General features: G+C 35.4%; 1 protein-coding gene across 1 annotated transcript in view; it reads left to right on the top strand.

The window, feature by feature from the left end:
• Positions 1-22,775, top strand: part of GPC5 (glypican 5) — a 766,577-nt gene that overhangs the window by 225,460 nt on the left and 518,342 nt on the right. Inside the window, exon 6 of the mRNA XM_035564881.2 lies at positions 16,885-17,005. Coding sequence (XP_035420774.2) covers positions 16,885-17,005 — 121 coding nt within the window. The remainder of the gene's footprint in view (positions 1-16,884; positions 17,006-22,775) is intronic.

Here is a 22,775-nt window from a genome sequence, read left to right as displayed (position 1 = left end):
GTCCCTATTCTCTCAGCCTTTCCTCCTATGTGGGATGCTCCACTCCCTTAATCATCTTGGTGGCCTTTTGTTGGACTCTCTCCAGTAGCTCCATGTCTCTCTTGTCCTGGGGAGCCCAGAACTGGACTCAGTCTGCTAGGTGCGACCTCACCAGTGCTGGGTAGAAGGGAAGGATTATCCACCTTGCCTTGTTGCACCACTTTGCTGCAAGGAGGGCACGTTGCTGGTTCTTGTTCAGATTGGTGTCTACCAGGACCCCAGGTTCCTTTTATAAGATCTCTAGATACATTATATTCTGTTAAGAAATATTTTCTGACATGAAGGGATATGTTCCTAAATAATTGTATATTACAGACAGATTCTGAAGTGTTACTGAAAGCACTGATGGTCAATTCAGTTTATTACAAGATGCTGAATAACCATCTTATAGTTTATTGTTCAATTTAGTGGATTCTATAGACAGTTGAATAAAGACAAATCCAATAAAATTAAGATGGAATGCTCCTTGAGATTATTATCACTTAGATTCATAGAAAATTCATATTATGTTTATTCTAAGCACTTTAAAAATAAAAGTAAAGAAACGTGACCTCATTGTGGCCTTCCAATACTTAAAGGTGTCATGTAAAAAAGATGGAGATGGACTCTTTACTTGGGTAGATAATGATAGGACAAGGGGGAATGCTCTTAAACTAAAAGAGGATAGATTTAGACTAGACATTAGGAAGGAATTCTTCACTGTAAGGGTAGTGAGACACTGGAACAGGTTGCCCAGAGAAGTTGTGGATGCCCCATCCCTGGAGGTGTTCAAGGCCAGGCTGGATGGGGCCTTGGCCAAGTTGATCAAGTGGGTGGCATCCCTGCCTATGCAGGGGGGTTGGAGTTAGATGATCTTTAAGATCCCTTCCAACCTGAGCCATTCTAGGATTCTATGATTCTTTCAGAAGACGACACATCCTTACTATTTTGGATGTCAAAACTGTTTACCAAAAACCTCTGTTTACCAAAACTGACTGTGCTGGACATTGACATTGGACATGTGAATCCCTTTCTTAAATTGCTCTCTCGAGAAAGATTTTGTGTAAGAAATTAGGCTGTGGTTTTCCTGATGTCAGCCAGTGACCTAAAACTTATGACTAGAAATGTCACTGCAACGTTGTTGTAGTGTTAAAGACCTAGTCTCCAGTTTCTTCTTCAATGTCAAATCAGGAATATGTGGAGACATAAGACAAATCCTACTTTTCCAAGTCCCATGATACTGAAGCATGCCTTTTCTCTCAGTGAAGGTTCCCATTATCACAGTGTTTTAAAAATCCAGCCATTGCTCATAAATATTCTAATAATTTAATTAAGTTCTATGATACAGGAGGGAGATACTTAAGTTTGGCTTAACATGTAGATCATAACAGAAATGTACATCTGTACATATATGTAATATACATATGGATACACATACAAATACACACCTATACAAAGGTATATATTTTTGCAACGCAAAATTCATTTAATGTTTTCAGACTTGTAATACTTGCTGCAGGGTGCTGTTTCCCTGAAGAACAGTTTTGGCAACAGTTTGACCCCATTTTCTTTTCTTCTTTTGGCAGCTTTTTCCGTAGGGAAGATAGCCTGTTTGACTTACATTATCCTTGAACCCCTTGTTACTTACTTGACATTAATTTCTGTAACCAAGGCAATATCTCAAGTGAAGTTAAAAATCAAATCTCTGAGAATAGCATTGTCTCGATTGATTCTCCCTTTAGAATGCACACTAAGCAGTCACACAGAGCTTCACTCCAGACACTTCCAAACTTACAGCAGACAATAGACTTCTCCTTTTGATCCCAAAGGATGAAAGTGGAACCCTTCTTCTGTTAGGAAGAGTTTAGCTTCCAGCAGTCCATTACAATCTGTATAAATTTCTTATAAGTTTTGTCCTTCAATTTGTCAGGATCTACTGAGTATTTCAGTAAATGAAATACTTCAAGCTTCATTAGGAAGAAAAAGGAAGATAAAAGCTTGCCATTAGCTGCACTATTTTGTAGAATGCACTGAACTGCATGTGCCAGAAAAAAAATCAAAGTTCTTTGATATCCTACTGCTGCTCAGATACACAGTTCCCATTACTGGAATATCTAGATGCATCATAATATTTAACTTTTATCATTGTCTTTTCATTGTACCTGCCATGATGCAGGTATGTAAGAGTTACTATGATTTTAGAAATGGAAATCTGGAAAGCTGAGGCAATAATAGGCTTGCTGCAGCAGCCCTATGACTTCAGCATGAGCACCCCAAGGCTAATGCAAATGAGATTATTTCAGTTTAGTTATTTAAACAGTATAGCGTCCAGGCTAGGTGTTTAGGAGACATGTCCAGCAGAGATGGTCATAACTTCATCTTACCATAGGTGCTGAATGTCCACCGAAGCCTTGGCTCTTCTCTCTCTTTTCTCTCTCTTCCCCGACTCTGACTATAGGGGAAGTTTGATCAATAGGTCCTTAGGGAATAGGTGCCTTATTTTTAAATAGTTAAAGATAGGATGTGTAGGATGATAGGATTTTCAGTACAACTGAAAGTCATTTTGTCATATTTCTTCTTCTTATAGGGGCATTCTCAGATGAAAATGATGTCATATTTGTCTAAAGTCTCTATTTTGCTAGGTTTTGGGGGAATGGGAAGAAAAATGTGAAACTGAGTCTGTCATATTTTCATTGTAATATTGTTATCACTGAGTGAAACAAAGAGCAACTAATGAGAACCAGCTATTTTCATTAGGTCTTCATAATATGATCTTCTTTACTCTTCTGTAAAAATTATTTTTGTTGCTGTTGCACGGTGAACCTTTATTCACCAAAGAGAAAAGGAATACATTTAACTACATCCACTGATTTAGATCTAAAATAAAACAGTAACTCAATGTGATAAGTGAAATTTGAAAATTTATTTGGTTTTGAAAAAAAAAAAGTCTGAAAAAAGACACAAGAAGGAGAGGTTATGAAGAAAGGAAAAACAAAAAGTTGATTAAAGATCTTAAACCTCCAATACAATCGCTAACTTTAAATAATTTAATATTAGTTATGAAGGGATTACTAGCTCGCATACATATAAATATATATATAGGTTATGCACACAAAGGAAGAAGAATGAGTTCTCGTTTTTAAAGAAACATTAAGAGATGGTGCTACATTATACATGGATGCAAGTACAGTCAGGCTGAAATGTGGAAAACACTGAAACATTCTCAAAGGTGTTTTTATCCCTTCTTATGTTCCCTGTACTATACAGTGGTTATATTTTTCCTATTCTTTTTTCTGATATAAAGAACATATAATCTAAAATATGCTTGTGTAGTATTGATATGATTTTGTCTAACAAAATTTGAGATGAAGGATAGAGGTCTTAATAAGCCAATTCAGATACCTTCTTAGTGCATTCACACACAACCCTTTAACCTTCTACAGACTCTTCAGTTGACTACTCTGATAAAAGTCTCTTCTGAAATTGGAGCTCCTCATGCATACACCAGTGTCTTTGAATATGACTTTGTTTAAAGTCTGTATTCTTTGTGATTTGTCCTGAAATGCTTTAAAAATTTCCTACCATCGTGGACAGTAAAAAGTGTCAAAAATTAAGAAAGTTAATGCAGCTATATTTATCTTTGGTACAAGACCAGTTAAAGACTAGTACCGAATGAGACCTTTACTCAATTGCAATTTGTGCCATTCAAAAAAGCTTTTAAATTCCCATAGAGATTAACTAAGACAAGCACATAACACATATTAAACTGTAATGCTCATTTCTGTTATTTAATAGAATACAGTATTCTGTAGAATTTCTGACCTGTACCGCTGTACGTGTCTTTAACAAGCTATTCACTGCGCTCTAAGAAGTGGTAATGCAGGCGTTTTGCAAATCAGGTAACATGCATTCAGGAGAGGCACTGTGAATTACAAAGCTGTGATAAGAATACGGTTATGGGTTAGTAGCTGAACAAACTTCTCATTGTTGAGAAAACACTTTTTCTGTAATTTGTGTGATATCCTTTGTAGGAAAATGAAACCAATCCAAACTGTGTATTAATACAGTTGTGGACTGATTTTCTTCCCATACAGATGTACAAGAAGACAGCATGCTTGAGTAAATGTAAAGCTGGTTTAAATGAAGATACAATTATGTGTCCTGAAGACAGTGTTATATTCTAGGATTTTGCAGTATTAAAACTGAGAATGTCTTAGATGAAAATGTTTTATTTGTGAAAAAAAAATGTATAAAACCCCCTCGCAATTATTATGAAGAACATAGGAGTCATAAAACATTTAAGATGAAAAACACAATGTGTTCGATACATGTCATCAATTCCTAGTTGGCAGCATTGTCATTTGTGCACATTCAGATAAACTGGGATGATACAATGAATCCAATGCCACAGAGATGGATCAGTGACTTATATGGACTGATTATTAATCTACCAATATTTTGCTAACTCTGAGTGTATTCTGCCAACAAAGAGGGCCATTAAAAAGCAGCTTCACCACCACAGGGAATTTCACTGTTGAGAATAAACGGGAAGATCTGTCAAGTGGCTCATGTGAGGGGATTTGCTGAAATTGCATTTCACTTGGCATTGCACAGCAACTTAGGCTGATTCCTTCATTTGACCTTTATTTGCTGAGTGACTTGCTTTTGTCAATAATGTTTTTCAAGTTTATTATCTGCTTGATAGTCCTTCACCATAACTTAACTGTCATTTTGTGGTTATTTTCCATAAATAACTTCGGAAAAACCAAACCACTCAATAGCAAAGAATGGATTGTGGGAATGCACCTTTGACATGATTTGTATTTGAGTAACTCCCATGTTGCTGTGAGATAAATATTGACCATGTGAGCATTGTGTCAGGTATCAGTCCCAAAATTATCAGGTACATTCAGTCCCTAGCAGGTACTTTGGTTTGTGTCCTGAAGCATCATGTTGGAGAAAATATGAAATGTCAGACTTTTGTCTCCAAGGTTTTGTGTCCTATCTAATGCCATAGTTACATGACCCTTTTGCCATTTCCAAGCAGAGCTTTTCTTATGTCTTATATGGAAGCAGGTTTTCCAATTTTAGACTAATTAGGCTTGACAGCTTTGTATTTCCAAGTTGATTATATTGTTTCTCCAAGATAATTCCTTTTGTTTTGTCAGCTACCTGCTATAAACATTTATGTGCTTGTTTATGATAATTAATATATCTCTCTTCATTGCTCAGTTAAGTGAAGCTACAGTAGAATTATTAAGGTTATAGGAAGATTTCAAGAATACTACAAGAAGATGGAGATGTTGTTGTCCTTAGATATGTAGATTTAGTGTACTTGCATATGTCTTCTATTTAGTTATTTTCTATTGTAGTAAGAATTTATTTTCTCAGTTGTAAATGTGACTTACCCAAGGCACCTAGTTTGAATGAAATATCTGTCTCAAAGCTCACCTTCAGTTCTTTTCTCTTCAGCAGAGCTTGCAATTACTAGAACATATTTATTTGTTAAGGAGCACTGCAGATTGATAGTGATTCCCTCTCAGATGCCTCTTCTCTTGCCTCTGCGTAGAATTTGGAGATCATTGTAGTGAGAAACTCCCCCATTTTCCTTAAATGATTTTGGGTGTGTAACACTTGACAGAGTTTAAGCTTCTCATTGGCAGAATAGTGGCAGAATATTTAGGGTGTTTTGTCTTGTTCTTTGTGGAGCTCATTTTGCAGCACAGATAGATGATACTTAGATAATTATTACAGTTGTTACCATTAACTGAAAAGAAGACTAATTTCCATGCTGTCTTTCAAGTGAGAATTCCTGTAGTTCTTGAACTTTTGAAACAATACAAAGATTAAATTTTGTGAAAGAAAAAACACACACACACACACACACACAAAAATTCCCTGAGGTTGATAACACAATACAGAATTTTTGCAGCAGGAAATAACATTACTTACAAGGAAATTTATTTAAGGTTTCTTCTCATAGGGTAGAATTATTTTAGGATTCTACTAGTAGGTGCATGTGGCCTACTTCATTCAGATAAAATCCAAGAAAAGGGAGAAGGAAAAGCAGCAGGAAAAGATAGTGTTCTTAAAACATTTTATACAAGTTTAGGTTGAAATAGATTGCTGCAATGAATTAATGAAGATCCTGACAAATTTGGTTTATTTCAAAACTGTCACAACTGTGGCAACTGCTCAAAACTGTACTAGTTCTCAATATGCAGTAGGTTACACTCGGAGTTTCTTTCAAATATTCTGAAAGATTCTGCAAATGTTACTTTATGTGATTTGTCTCATTGACATGGATCTAGTTCCAAACAAGGGAGGTTTTTATGAAATATCTATTTAAGGTGGAGTATTCCGAAGTCAAATGTCACTAACTTTTCAAGAGCAGAAAACCTAAAGGCTGACTTGCTATTTTTCCATTTAAGAGGCAGTTCTATTCAATGATGAAAAAAATAAATATAAATACTTTATAAGGCATGTTTTAACCTAAAAGATTATAGGATTTGTTTTATAAAACACAAGTTATGCGATTTTTAGTCAACTGTTTTCCACACAATATTTTCTCTAAATTTAACAATAGAGTATACAATCACCTTTTTTTTTTTTATTCTCAAACATATACCACATTACAGACCTAAAAATAATTTCTCATTCAAAAATTCAAAGCCATTTCATTTTCTTTAAAAATAAGTTTGATCAATTTAGAAGTATTTGAAATGTGTAGGAAAAATGGTATCTGTCCCAGAAATAGTACAATTGCTGTCTCTGATAACTAGGTATAAAATATTTTGATGGGTTTTCTGAGGCTTGCTTTGCAATAGTATTTGCTTTTACAAAACTCTCTATATGCTAAACAAAGCCAGCCAGCACCCCTGTCCAAGCTCCAAGTGTTTTTGATGATTGAAGTGATTCTTTGATTTGTTGAGCTTTATTAATTAAAATTTGGACTACTAAACACTCAAACATTATTTTTTTTTCCTGTACATGTTTAATTTTTACTAGTGTTCAGGTAATGGTTGATTTCTCAATTAAAAGTTACCTGTAATCTTGAAGCGTCCAGCAGTTATGAAGATGTTAGCAATAGCAGGTGTAAAACAGCAGTTATCAGCAATCATAAAGAAAGCAAGCTAGGAAGGAGTTGTTTAAAAATATGTATACATGTATTTCCCCAGTTTGAAAATAAATGGAAAAAAAAAAAGTAGACACACTGTATTCATACTTTCCTAAACCACAGTGAAACTATATAAACTATATAAATACAGGTGCTTGCTTGTAACTTTGAGTGCCAGCAGCCTAAGCCGTGAAGTAATTTAGAATTCAATTAAAGTGAGAAGCTGAATGAAATAAATCCCTTAGCATTCAATACCTACTTTTCCACACTAGAACATGAAAACAAGAAAACACAGTTTGTGAAAGAGGCACATATTGCAGAAAAGTGTATCTTGATTACTGTATCAGTGTCAGTTAAAGGAGGTGAACTAAAGGTTTTTACTAAAAGGGTAAATACAGTAAATCGATTATTTTTAAAATTATATTATTTGGTCTCCTGTATATAATATTGTCTGACTGGAGCTTTCAAAGGAACCTACAGGAAGTAGGCACCTAGTTTCAAACAACTTCCCTAGCATTTATGTGCTTACTTCAAATAGTCAGCTGATGAAAATCAACATTGCTTCATTTATGCCGAATTAGTAGCAGATAAACACAGACATATCAGAGGTGAGGCAATGCGGCCCTTTGATTATACCCTTTACAACCAGAGAAATTTTCTCAATAGCATGATCCTGTAACTGGGCAACTTAAGGTAGAGATTCCTGAGTAACTCAGTAGGGCCAAGCACTAACAAGCCCAAGAAGGTGGTGGTAGAAGGCGATGATAGCATCTGGTAGAGAGACATTAGGTTAAGAGGAACAGCTGAACTTGCTGAAGTGTAGAACATCACCAGATCTTTCAGGAGAGGCTTGGCTGTCTTAAGGTTGTTCCAGAAAACATAATCTGTTGAGCTAATACACTTTTTGTTACTTTAATGTCACATGTGGGACATGGTCCAAATTCTAAAAGAAGCTCAACATCACTTCTTCCGAACAGCAAGTTTGAATTCCACTCAGTATCCTCTGTTCATCTTTTGGTGGATGTGCTTGCTTGATGTCCTTTTGCACATACCCAGTAAACCTGAAAACATTAAAGGCAAGATTAATCACTCTGTCATTCACTTCTTTTCTTCAGCATCATTAGGAAGAATGCAGTTCTCACCTGCTTGTCTGTTCAGTGTTTCAAGCTTACATACATAAGAAATAAATGTTATTATTACAAACTGTTATAGATGTTGATTTTTTTTTTTTTTGCTAGTAAGTGGAGGAAGTTACTAGCTTGACTTGTGCCTACATTTTTCACTGAAGATTCCCAGGAATTTGAAAACATGCAGAAGCATCTTTTGCTAGAAATATGGGTAGAGACTTCCCAAGTTCTCCTGCAGTCTGATATGTGATGAAGATAAATTTCAAGTCTGTGGTCGCTCTGAGTCCATTTGCTTTTGTTTAAAAGGATTATTTGCACTAAAAAGGAGATAAGAAACCATGGTGTTTGGTGGTGTGCAGTTTCCCTGAAAATCTGTTGTTGATGGCAACTCAGCAAATAATGATTGCTTATTAAAAAAATTTCCTGAAAACCATGGAGCACTCTGTCTTTCTCCTGTTGAGGCTGGGATCCTCAGTAGTTAGGAATATGAAGGACATGGAAATAGAACAATTAGACAAAGAAGATCATGAATACTGGACCCTCATTCAGACTCTACACAGCTATGAAAACACAGTGCAAGACCTCTCGATTTCAGAGACAACAGTTCCTAGCTTTTGGAGCTGCTTGAAGAAAATTTCTCTCCCTCCCTCCCTCTCTCTCTCTTAGTAGAAGTTCTGTAGGTTTGTCTCATGGGCTTGAATCCTGTCAAACCTACAGACAATCAGCAGAATGAGACAGTGTGTGTGTGTGTGTGTGTGGGGGGGGAACCTTGATGTTTAAAATATTTACATATACACATACTTTCTATATATACAACTATATGTAATTTTCTTCAGATAATGCTGCACCTTGTCTTCAAGTCCAAGTCAAAATGAGTTTCTTTAAATACTTGACTCATGAATGATCTTCATAGTTACATAAGCATCTTTGTCTACACAATTCTTATTATTCTGTTCTAACAATATGTACTTTTGTCAACATTTTGAAACTATTTAGCAGTTTGAAATCTTCCTATACTTTAAAGATGCAGCTTTCCCACAGCTGAGAGGGTCGTACTGGTGCAATTATTAGAAAGTGTCAAACTAAGCCTGAGATCTCATCTGGGCTTTTTCATGACTATGTCGTCTTTTCCTTGGCACTATACACATTTACTTCACTACATCACAGTTCTTATTATGTTGGAAAAGGAAAAACATAAGATTTCTATTTAACCATTAGTTATTCTTTTATTTATTTTTAAATATATATATATATATACCTGTTTAGATGCCAGTCTATTAGAAACAAGTCTATCCTAACCATATTCCCCTCCTACTTTCCCTTTACTTGTATATCTGCTTTCCATCTCTAATGGATGAATACTGCATGGATATCCCTTGGACTCATTGCTAAGTCTATGGAGCGTGTGCACTCATTTTACTTGTGTTGTGAAGTGGCAGGGCTATGCCATACTGCTGTGACTCAGAAGACATGATGTTGTGCCCCTACAAACATGCTGGAAAACCCTGCTTCTCACTTAAGTGTTTAACTTTGGATTTTAACTGGAAAGCACAGCCAACCAAACCAAACAAAAAAAGTTCACAGTTTGGGATAAAGAGTCAAGAATTCCAGAATGATTGGAGATATCTTGGAGTTCAGGATCCTTACCACCTATCAAAGCTATTGACTGTTCAAACTTAGGTTAGGGTCTTGAAAGGCTTAAAGAGCTTGGTAGCACCTGTTCCTAGCAGGTCCAGTTGTCCAGCTCTGGGTTGTTCCCCAGGCAACATGTAGGAAGGAAAATGCTGCCGGCACTACCTGTTGAATTCTGGGGAAGTTTGGATCTAGATCAAAACTTTATGGCTCAGACCCATTTTAGCATGAATCTCATACTCTGTTGCATCTATTCTAATGATTCTGTGATTCTGTGATTCTATGCTGATATAACTCCATAAAGCTAGTGCAAAGGAATGGAAAATCGTGGTCAGTTAGTTGCTGACAATAAATATAATGTATCAGTGTTTGTTGTCATCACAATATAATATAGATTATTTATGTTGACGTAATATAGAGATACAGATCTTTTAAGCACTTTGTCCACAATTTTGGCAGATTCTCAAGAGAATTCATATCTATATAACTTCTATTAGCTTTTCTAATTACAAGAACCAAGTGATAGCCAATAGAGCATGACCTTCTCTTTTAATAGAGATATTGATAAAATCAAATGTAAAAATTCAAAACTGTATTCATAGATACAATAAAGAGCAATAGCATATTTATATGAATATTCATATATTGAACTTCGAGAATGGGCAACTTGTTATTCGTCATTTTAAAACATGTTTATAGAATACAAATATATTGGTGCTTTTTAAATTTTTTTTCTTGTGTTGATGAAAATGAATAGTATTTGGGGACCAAGTCTGCCTATTAAAGTGCTATGATACATTACCATATTTGCACAGAAATGAGCACAGATGGTGGGTCTATTATTTCTAGCATGAAATTTTTATTTTTTTTCTTTCTTTTTTTTTTTTTTTTTCCCCCAGGATTCAAATTTGAGCAACACTTGCTCAAGTTGGTCTACCTCTGTGGGAGTCCTTAAAATGTTTTTTTTTTTCTCCATTATTTGCACATTTGGAGTAAAGAAAACAGAAAGTGATTAATGCTGTATTAAAACTTTATAAGGAATGAAGGCTTTCAAACCAAGAGTCTGAGATTTTTGTATTTTTCAGCCAAGTAAATGGAAACATATTTTGCATGTAAATGAAAGTCTACAGGGATGAAGTTTTGTGTACCAGGCTTAGATTCCCAATAGCTCATTTAGTTCGAACAGATCATTTAGTCCACATTAGAGTGTTTGAAGATGTTATATTTATAGATATTTGTTAATTAAACACAATGATATGTGGAAAATAAAACAGCAGTATATAAGTAAGGTTATAATTTTTATGCAAAAAATATCATTTAAATCAGCAAAAAATATGTATTAAACAAGAGGCTGACATTCATAAATTTACTTTCATGGTAAGAATCAATAAAACAATGCTTCATAAGGGTTTGTCAATGCCTTATTATCAATCTGAAGAAAGAAAAAGGGGGTCAACCTGCCATGTTACTTATTGGAGCCTGTAATTACAAAAGACTCAAGGTTAAAGGATGGGTTTTAATATCAATTGCTCAAAGCCAGATCACTTTGCAGGGAAGGTAAATTTAACACGGATTAGGATTTCCAATATCAGGAAAAAATGCAATCAGATGGGTTCATTTACTCCAATGTGTTCTATACTGAGACCTCCATCATTTAGCAACGCATTTGTATTATTGTATTATTTTTGTTCCATCCAAACAAGTGTTTTTTTGATCTGAAGATAAATCAAGACCTGAAGATAAATCAGAAGCATTTGAAATGAGTAGTGATTGTATCAGTCGTGGACACAAAGCTTTCTTTGTGGCTACTGTGGCTGTAACCTTGTGTGTTATTTGCAGTATGTTGGGGCCTGTAACAGACAAAAATGTCAGAAGGATGGGCTAAAATGTGTCAGTTGTTACAGAGCAAGTTTTGAACTGTTATGGGGTCAGACAGTGCATTTATGAAGTTTTTGTTTGTGGTGGTGCTCTGCTCTGCTTAGGAATATAGTTGTGGAGGAGAAGAAGTCTGCAGGTGGTTGGGAAGCAGATCACAAAATCACTTCTCTCAGAGATGGAATGGATCACACCAGCCATGGGTCAGAGAAAAGCCAAGAGAGATAACGTAGAAAGAATGTTTTTAGACAGTTCAGAGCAAGTAACACCAGACAATACAGAGCCTGTTACTTCTAGTACCTAAGGATCTGCTTTTTCAATGCTAACACACTTAAAATGGTGGTATTACCAAGCATTAGTGTGCTGCTTGTCGCTGCATCAATGCACCTGCCATCTCTGCCTCAGCTTCTAACCCTTCCCCACTCTCAACTGGAAGAGCAAACCCTACCTCAGATCAGTCAGCAAGGGTACAGCTTAGGTAACTAGTGTGAGTAGGTTGACAGGCAAGTGACTGAATGGATTTCCTTCCCAACAGGAAGGAAAAGTAGCCTGATAGTTATTGTAAAAGAATAAAATGCTTACCAAAGTCGATTTCTTTACAAAGCTGCCAGAGCAGGCACAAGAATGAAGGAAAGGACAGGGATATTCCCAGACTAGAGCATGCCCATTCATACTGTATATCTGCTTTCTGTACAGAGATGCATTTTCTCACAAAAGAGAACAGAAGAGGTGAAGGTTGAGAGATTTGCTATGAGCGGTGCTGTTATGTGGGTATGAACATCTGAACATTGTATAGGAACTGGCTTAGCCATCAGAACTGAGAGAATATTCAAGTGGAATTTGAGCCTCTTTCTGGGATGACTGGAAGCTTCCAACCCAAAACCGTGAAGAGCCATTGGGCCACACAAGGTTTAAAGCATTGAAAATGTGTAAATTTGAAAAAGGGTGTTTTAATTTAATTTAACTTTATTTTATTATTTTACTTTATTTTATTTTCACATGAGAAAGGAGAATCAACCGTGTAGGAAAAAAAAACAAAAACAAACAAACAAAAAAACCACTAGACATTAGATCTTCTCTGCCTAGGGAGCAGATATATATCTTGTCTTTGAGAGAATATGGAAAAACGACTACAACAGAATGACTAGGAGTGGGAGAGAAGGAACCAACACTTTCTACAGTTAAGTTTTTAGCCCACATAGATACATTGGTACTGAAGAGAAATGTAGAGGATGAAAGTTCTGAAAAGCTTAGGGAACATGACCGACATTCCTAGTATCTGTTTCATTCTCAAGACAGTGTCCCTTTCCCTCACATGGAAGGAGAGAGTTAGTCGTACAGTAAAGACCGGTTGTGCAAAGGTGCAGATTTAATTGTGGAAATAACTGAAAATGGAATGATGGCCAGCCTTGAATGAGTCATTGCCAGATAATTCCCAGCTGAGCTAAATTAATAAAACTGTAGCCAAGACAATGGCTTATTTCTTTCTGCATGGCTAGAGAAATGAGTATTATCAATTGAATTAAAAAAAAAAAAATTCTTTTTCACATGGTTCTGCATTTCATAGGCAAATGTGCAGTAGTTTGGTTTTGTAGCATTTCATAAAAGGTGTTAACTGAAAAACTCTGAGTGACAGAAAGTAAGAGGAATATAGGTTTTGCATGCTGCAATACAGAAAATGGGAGCACTGTAAAGAATGGATAGCCATAACCTTTTAAGAATTTTTTTATAGCGTTATATAGTACGAAGAAAAATTCCTGTGTTTAGTTAAAGCACTTGTCCATGTACTGCACTATTCAGCTGGAAAAGGAAGGAAGGAGGGAAGAAGGGAGGTGAGCTTTGTAAATCCATTCTGAATTATCTATTTTGATGTACACAAATGACTAAGAAAAATGGATTTCCGAAGGAAAGCATTGGAGAAGGTTCCTTCTTTCTTTTTCTTTTTCTTTCTTTCTTTCTTTCTTTCTTTCTTTCTTTCTTTCTTTCTTTCTTTCTTTCTCTCTCTCTCTCTCTCTCTCTTTCTCTCTTTCTCTCTTTCTCTCTTTCTCTTTCTCTCTTTCTCTCTTTCTCTCTTTCTCTTTCTTTCTTTCTCTCTTTCTCTCTTTCTCTTTCTTTCTTTCTTTCTTTCTTTTTCTTTCTTTTTCTTTCTTTCTTTCTTTTTCTTTTTCTTTCTTTCTTTCTTTTTCTCTCTTTCTTTCTTTCTCTTTTTCTCTTTCTTTCTTTCTTTCTTTCTTTTTCTTTCTTTTCCTTTCTTTCTTTTCCTTCCTTTCTTTCTTTCTTTTCCTTCCTTCCTTCCTTTCTTTTTTCTTTCTTTCTTTTCCTTTCTTTCTTTCTTTCTTTCTTTCTTTCTTTCTTTCTTTCTTTCTTTCTTTCTCTTTCTTTCTTTTTCCTTTCTTTTTCTTTCTTTCTTTCTTTCTTTCTTTCTTTCTTTCTTTCTTTTTTTCCTTTCTTTTTCTTTCTTTCTTTCTTTCTTTCTTTTCCTTTCTTTCTTTTCCTTCCTTTCTTTCTTTCTTTTCCTTCCTTCCTTCCTTTCTTTCTTTTTCCTTTCTTTCTTTTCCTTTCTTTCTTTCTTTCTTTCTTTCTTTCTTTCTTTCTTTCTTTCTTTCTTTTTCCTTTCTTTTTCTTTCTTTCTTTCTTTCTTTCTTTCTTTCTTTCTTTCTTTCTTTCTTTTTTTCCTTTCTCTTTCTTTCTTTCTTTCTTTCTTTCTTTCTTTCTTTCTTTCTTTCTTTTCTCAGGAGCTACCAGAAAAATTGTTGACTCCACTCAAATCACAGTGCTAAATATTTTCTCAAATCTGCTATAAACCAAAATACTTCACTGTGAAGAATATGAGCCATTCATATAATCAGTGTATTCAACACTGCTATGAAGATTTTAAAAAAAAAACAACTCATTTCAACTACCATGTTCCAGTGAACTATGTTATGCTCATTAAGCCTTGCTATCTTGATTGTGCAGTATTAACATCTATTCCAAGTTAGAGTATGGCTATTGAATCAGTGATAGGCTCAGTAAGGGCTTTAGTAATGGGCGTATTACTTTTAGTATTTACTTTATCTGAATACAGCTGACAATGTATTTGCTCTACTGAAGAATGAAAAAAGCTGGGATCTTTAACTTGTGACTAATCCCAGGTAATCATTGATGCAATATCTTGATACATAATTAAATTTAAATTTGGTATATTTACATGTAGTGAACTTGAATGAGTGCAGAAGAAATAGAACATTTGCCCTCAATAGAACATGCAGAGGTGTATTTAGGTCCAGAATTTTACAGCATTCTATGTGAAACCAAATGCTTTAAAGGACTTAAACAATCAAAGACTGCTGGATTGTGATGCCTTAAAAGTCAGTGAAAACTTTGTTGTGCCTCAGAATTAATTCACCTTTCAAGTATTTTGCAGTCCAAAAGGTATCTTCTTGTAACATTTGTATGAAGGCGAATTGGTCTCTGAGTCCTATGGAAAACGAGTCATTTTGTATGACAGTAAATTTATATCCATCAACATGGCCAATGTCACTTTAGGAATGGTATCTGGATCATTGTATGCCTTCTTAGAAATGTCCTCAGTCTCACTTAAGGTGATATTTAAGCAAAGGTCAGCGACAAAAAAATGTTGCTATGTGGCAACCTGGCTTTAATGAACAGCATTCGGTATTTAGCATTCTCTTAAGTACAGTTAAGTGGGGAAAACAGGCATATACTTTGCAAGTGTTTTTTTTTTTTTTCTCTTCCCATCCTCCTTTTTTTCTTTCTTTGTTCTTGCCATTTTATGTTTTCCTCTCATTTTCTTTCTATATTCTTTTCTGTGTGCTAATTCCCACTAACAATAACTCAGCTCATAGCCCCCTTCATCCTTTTGGTAATTCCTTTTCTCAATTCCACCTGTCAGACAGATCCATAATAAATAAATAAATAAATAAATAAATAAATAAAGTGCTCTCTTTGGGCATTTTCCATATATGATGGCCAAAAGGCAAACAGTCCTTGCTCCTCAGAATTATACTCCACGTCTCTCTGCAAACTCAGGCAGCAGACTAATCTTCCTATGATTGCTTCATATATGGAAGGTTTCCTGTTGAGCTTAGAGGTCTTGCAATGTTTTTCATAAAACATTGGCAGGTAGGCAGGAATTAGGCATTTCTGTACTCCATTCCTGATAGTGTTCTTTCCTTTCTTTTTCTTACAGTTTAGCAGCTGGCAAAATAGTTTTGAGACAGAGATATATAGAGCTATCCTCTTGCAGAGTATGCAGACAAAACATAACATATGGAGGGTATTTGCATAATGGACAGTATTTGTGATAATGTAGCAATTCATTTTTTCTTGCATAACTTGACTATTACCTAAAAAATAGGAAGTTGAATGTAGAATTGCATCTTCATAAGCCACAGAATTCTGCGAAGTGGTTAGTGTCTATACTTTGAGTTTTGATATATTAGCATGTTAGAACCAATGTTTTACTTACGATGTAAATTCTTTCTTGAATGAGAATATATCTGGCTTCCATTGTTTCTTTTGCACATATCTGTCTGTGAAGTAAATTTTGTCCTTCTCTGTACTTGTATCAGTTATGTAATGTCAAATAATATATGCACAATTTGTCTATTGTCCTGCAATAAATATTCTAGCTGCATGTGCATTCACAAAAACATGAGAAAACTTCAGATATAGTTCTGAACCTACCATGTGTGTAGACTCTGGAGGGTTTTGTTTATTTGTTTTGTTTTGTTTTGTTTTTAACCTGATATGTCATGCTTTTAGGTAATCACTGTTTAGCTTGTATTTGACAAAACCAAAATGAAGGACAGTTCATATACAAAAAATATTCAGAGAGAAATGTTTCTTCCTTCAAAATGTAAACAACTCTTTTCTTGTTAAAGTTTGCAGTAAAATTAAAGCAGCAATAAATAACACAACTTTGTGGAATGAAGTAATTATATTCTGCTATATTTCTCTTCTATTAAAAATATGTGCACAAAATTAATGCATCTCATTAAAATGTAATGTTCGTGCCATGAGAATTGAGTTAATATGAACTAGAAGATGACTCTCTGAGAGCAGAATAACTTACTAAATCATCTTTGTGTGTGTATTTGTGTGTTGAAATAGCTATACTCTTCGCGTGGTTGGCAGTGGAATCAAAGCTCAGTTTGGGAATCCAGAAGTAAAAGTGAAAGGAACAGATCCTGTAATAAATCAAATTATTGACAAGCTGAAACACATAATTCAGGTAAGCTTCTTTTACCTATAAATATAGTATAATATTAAAGACAACTCCAGTAAAAGTATGAATTTACTGTACATTAAAGGGTAATTGTTAATTCAAGTCATTGCTCAATGTATGTCAACACCAGAAAAAACAAAACAAACAAACAAACAAACAAAAACCTATCTGCTCCCTCTCACTTCAGTTATTGGAAATGATGTAGTCAAAAATTTGCATATGGTTAAAGAGTGTAGGAAGTAAGACTTTGTCAGCTGGGCCACCTGTACCTGTGAGTACCAGTTCAGCATTTCATTAAGTGTACAGATGAACAAACAGTATAATTTAGCGATATTAACTGGGTTAACATTTATAAACAATAAAACATAATTTCCCTCATCCATCTATACTAAATTCTTTCTTAATCAATCTTGCTGCAAGATTTATTGTTTATAAATCAGATAGAAACACTAGAAAGTTTGAATAGCATGCTTGCTAAAGAAATTGGAGTTCATTGCATATTTGTGAGTTACTAAATTTAAGGCTTATAAAGCAGTCAGTTCCAATATGAACCTGCACAACTGTAGAACTGTAATACATTTAAGATTACATGTATGTTTTGTTATACTGTTATCATCTGTATCATGGATAACCATAACTACAGGACAAAAACCTGACTGTTGAAAGCAACAATAAGTTTGCTGGCAATTCTGTATTTCAGTTAGAAAATAAAATTTTCCACCATGATCTGAAGACTGAATGATAAGAACTACTCTATTAGCATTTCATGCCATGGACCCATCTAGTCCAGCAACTTCTCATCTGCACTGGTGAAAAGAAGAGACTATTCAGGGAGGGCATGCAAGCTTGGCAGTCTTACCTTCTCCATTCCCCTTCTCTACCTCATTTTCCAAGCATGAGAATTAGAGATATTAGTCAGCCCTTCCTTGCCTAGTGCATTTAGTTCCATTTAAAGACTGCTTCTTTAATTTTGTTTTTCCATCTTCTTGACAGCTGCTTTTAAGTACAGTTTCCAAAATGGTTTCTGGAGTTGAAATAAGCAAGCCATTCTAACATTATTGATAACTTCATGGTGAACTCTCTGGGTTCTTATTTCTCTATTGGTAAAAAAATAACTGACAACAAAAGGAAAGAATTGGTGAAATAGTAAATAAATAAATAAATAAATAAATAAAATCTTTTCCATCAGTAGGGTTGTTTTCTGGGATAAGTGGAATCCCGATTCAAGCTCAAAGGCAGTCATTATTCCTTCCTCCTAAAATGAAATACTGTATTTACCCCTCCAGCTTCAGCATGCTTTTGTCTCTACTTCTTATTAAAATGGTGACTACCATGGTAAGAAAATGAATATAATTTTGCCTCCAAATAGATGCTATGACTTAATTAAGAACTAAAAATTACTCTACAAAGAAATATGTTGCAAATCTTACTGGGTAAATCTCAAGGTCTTTTATCTGTCAGGAATGTTGTCCTTTGATATTAAACCTGCACTGTATAGTTCATTGTATTGTTTTCCTCTAGAGGCTAGGATTTGTGTTGTTTCCTCCTTGGGTGAGGATCTAAACAAATGGAATAGAACAATTCCATTATAAGGCATTTCATTTTGAGAGCTTATTTGTCCTTGTCCCAGAAGACTGGAGAGGGTCTTGGAAAGAAGGACTTATAATCTACATACTGCAAGTCCTACTAACTTGTAAATATGTTATCTTTCTATGTGATTGTTTCCTTTCTTGTAGCTCTGAGTATGGAAATAGGGTCAGTGGATAAAGAGAGCATCAAATACCTTAGAGACCCAATATATAACTGTTTTTCCTCAGATAAAAGGGCTGAAGAAACTGCAGAAAAAGCTTTCTTCTCTAGCTTTTACTGCTTGGAAAAGGAGGATGGGGAGGGTAAATTAGAGATTCGAATACAAAAGCTCACCTTTTTGTCCTTTGTGATATGAAAAGGATGAATCACATGTTAAGCTTATGAAGGACAGATTAAATAAGGGGAGCTTAATGGATTGTGGTGTCACTTCTTGTGTATGTTCTAGTTCTATCTACTTAATTTCAGCACTCTATCTGAGTAGTATTATGCAATACAAAAGCTTAAACAGGTAATTTTGGTAGAAAAAAAAATCATATTTGTCCTACTTTTCATAACGAATAATACCTGTAATTTATAAAGGTTTATATACTTTAATTTAGTTTTAAGGCTGGCAACATGATGTGTAACCTTCTATTTGTGTAGGCAACTATATATATTTCTATATAAATTCCATGTTGCTGTAGCCTTGCGTTCTAATAAGTCCATTTTTGTTATTTGTGTTTTATATGGAGCATGAAATGTGGCAATTTACTCTCTGTGTTAGGAAATGGAAATGGGTGGTAATTCAGGTTTATATGACCTTTTACATCAGCCTTTAAACACCATACAAGATATCAAAGCAGCGTTGCTCTCTGTCTCATGGTGCCATGAGAGGATATGGCCCTTCCTTCCAATCACGGTTAGAGCTGTGTGTATCGGTGTAAGTATAGTCTGATTTTCTTCTGCCTGAATAGCCTGTCATGGTACCAAGACCTTCAGGAATGAAAAGCCTCTACCATTTGGTGAATATCAGTGTCCAGAAAAGAATCAGAGGTTTTGCTTCCGGTACTTCGCACAATAAATATGGTGAAATGCAGTGAAATGTTATGTAATCAGTGATAACATAGAACATTTGTTTGCAGCTGGGATAGGATTCATTTCTGTAATGAGACATGCATTTAGGTGTTTAAGCTTCCCTCACATGCAGGTCTAGTCCATGAAGCTTAGAGAGCTGTTCATTTGGCTAAATCTGAGTGTGTGCTTCAGGATAAGAAAAGTAGGTCTTTAGCCTCAGACTATATAAAATGAGTTTGGGTATATTGCCCACATGTTGGCATCTACATTGTAAACACCTGCAGTTAAGTGCCTGATCTGAACCTTGTGTCGTATTTCTGACCCCTTTCCAAGAGGATGCCAGTTGGAAAACACAAACTAGAAATATGTCCTTTTCTAATTCTAATGAATATTTAGCAGGTACACTGTATCTTCTTATTCTACTACTACATTCTGCTTTTTCAAAGGGTATGTTGCACCACAGAATTATCAAACCATAAAACAACCTAATGTCTACTGGAAAATGAAGCCTTTTGCTTTTGCAGGTGTCTGAGTTGGGCCGAAGTACTTAGGTTACATTTTTATTTGTTTGGTTTTTAATTTTCGTGAAATGATTGAGACCTTAGGTACAGTTCAGACAGCCAGGAACTCAAAAAGGTATGTCCAAACATTTGGGGAGCTCCTGACACATTTCTGATTTTATGATTATGTAGTCTTTTCTAATCATTAAAAAAAAAAAAAGAAGGCAAATTATAGAAAGACTAGTTTGAAGAGGATGACCAGTCTGGTATTTAGAATACAGAATTAAACTCAGATTCGGAAATACACCCTGATTATATTTTGCCCTTCTAGAACAGAAAAAGTAACTCTGCTATGAAGAGGTAGAAGAAATACATAGTTTTCTGAAATGTTCCTTTCTCTTTGTTATCAAAGCAGATGACCCCTTTTCTCACCAATTACACTACATTTTTCTTTGTACTTTCAAGGATCTGAGCAGGAGAGTAGGAGTGAAGTTAATATTTGGAGATGTAAAGGGAGGGCTCATTCAAGGAGGACCTAGCAAGCTCTCAGAACTATACATATTTATTGTACAAATGACTAAATATTATCAAGTAGCAAAAGAAGAACAGATACATTAAAAATCGCTTCCTGGTCATCTTTAATGTGTACATGAGAAAACAGATCAAATAATATTTTGACCTGCTTGCAGAAAAGAATAAGGGTCTCCTAGTATTTCCTCTTTTCTTACTGGGTGGATATACAAGTGTGTAAAAATCCCTAGCAAAGAATCTACTTTAAAATATGTAAATGTTTGGTGCTGTTGTGGTTTAGCCCGGCTGGCAGCTAAACACCACACAGCTGTTCGCTCACACTCCCCCCTCCCTCTCTGGGATGGGGGAGAGAAACAGGAAAGTGAAGCCTGTGAGTTGAGATAAAGACAGTTTATTAAGACAGGAAAAATAATAACAATAATAATAATAATAGTATTAATAATAATAATGTGTACGAAATAAGTGATGCACAATGCAATTGCTCACCACCCGTTGACCGATGCCCAGCCTATCCCCGAGCAGCCGGCCCCCCCATCCCGGCTAGCCACCCCTATATATTGTTCAGCATGTCGTCAGATGGTATGGAATACCCCTTTGGCCAGTTTAGGTCAGCTGTCCTGGGTCTGTCCCCTCCCAGCTCCTGCTGCACCCCCAGCCTGCTCGCTAGCAGGACAGAGCGAGAAGCTGAAAAGCTGAAAAGCTTGGCGTAAGCACTGCTCTACAACAATTAAAACATCAGCATGTTATCAGCGCTCTTCTCATGCTAATCCAAAACATAGCACCCTGCTAGCTACTAGGAGGAAAATTAACTCTGTCCTAACTGAAACCAGGACAGGTGCTTAAACATAGTCTCTGTTTTCTAGGTTCTATTAATTAAAAAATTTAAACTCATTGCTTAAATTTGTTGTTTAAAGGAGAACATCTCTTTCCAGTAGGGTTTGGTTTCTGGGCTACTGTGCAAGGGTTAAGTTACAACTGTTCACAAACTTTATGACAGAGACCTTTTCAGTATATGCCACAGTGGCCCATATGTCATTTCTCCTTTGTGAGAGGCTCACAGTAAACCTCCTTCTTTTTCTGTAAATAGTGGATTTACCAAAAATCAATAGAACTTTTGATTCCATTGGACCCTGACTGCTATAATCTGTGCTCTGGACTCCACAGGTTTGTACTCCCAGCAGTGAAGTGCAATTAGAGGAGCTAGCATGAATTCAGGTGAACCAGTCAGTGATGAAAATGGTTTGACAAAGTCACCTTCTTTTGTAAAAATCCTCACTTGTACAGTCTGGTGTTTTGGAGAGCTTTTTAAATGATGGGCTCTTCCTCATTCATTTGTCTTCATGGCAGGCCAACAATGGGTTCAGTGCATATTCTCTTATATACTGCAATCAGCAGCTATCACTCTTATTTAATAGGCAGTCATGATAAGCAAAGTCAGTTGCATATGGCAGCAATAATAATGGTAATTATTTTTCTTTCTTCCCCAATAATTTAAAAACATGATTTATCTTGCCTTCAAGTACAAATACTAAGGTTATGAAAGAAGTATGATATTTTGGTGCTGTGATTACAGGCAATTGGATCTTGGTCATTTCAATATATTTCTTCTTTTAGAAGATAATCTCAGAGAGGTACTGTTTTTGAAAATAATAGCCATTACTTGGAGCTCATTTTAACAAGTGAAATAAAGACTTCCTAATTTTAGAAAATCCTGCCATAGTAGAAAATACCACTGTGTATGTCTGCCAATATGAGGCAGACAGAATCTCCCTGTGGAGATTTCCACAGGCACCTTCCTCACTACTGACTATACTGGAAATTTAAACACTTCAGTTAGGATAATAGTTTCCTATTTCTAGGTGTAGCAAAAGATGTACCTGAAGTTATCTGGAAGGGATCACATCTTACATTGCAGAACCCCTGGATCACTAGCTGATATACATGGATTAATACTTATTTTTTCCATGAAGGGCTGAAAAATGTCACTAATGGAAAAGCTATCTGATCATAACTAGCAAAATTTATTCCAAAATGAGAATAATATAGTATTTTTGTTATTGATAGAAATTCTAAAAGCCAAAGGGAGACTAAATCCAGCATTC

This window comes from Cygnus atratus, chromosome 1, assembly GCF_013377495.2.
Source record: "Cygnus atratus isolate AKBS03 ecotype Queensland, Australia chromosome 1, CAtr_DNAZoo_HiC_assembly, whole genome shotgun sequence".
Classification (NCBI taxonomy): domain Eukaryota; kingdom Metazoa; phylum Chordata; class Aves; order Anseriformes; family Anatidae; genus Cygnus; species Cygnus atratus.
Note: the sequence above shows the minus strand (reverse complement) of the source record. Positions and strands in the feature narration are given on the sequence as shown.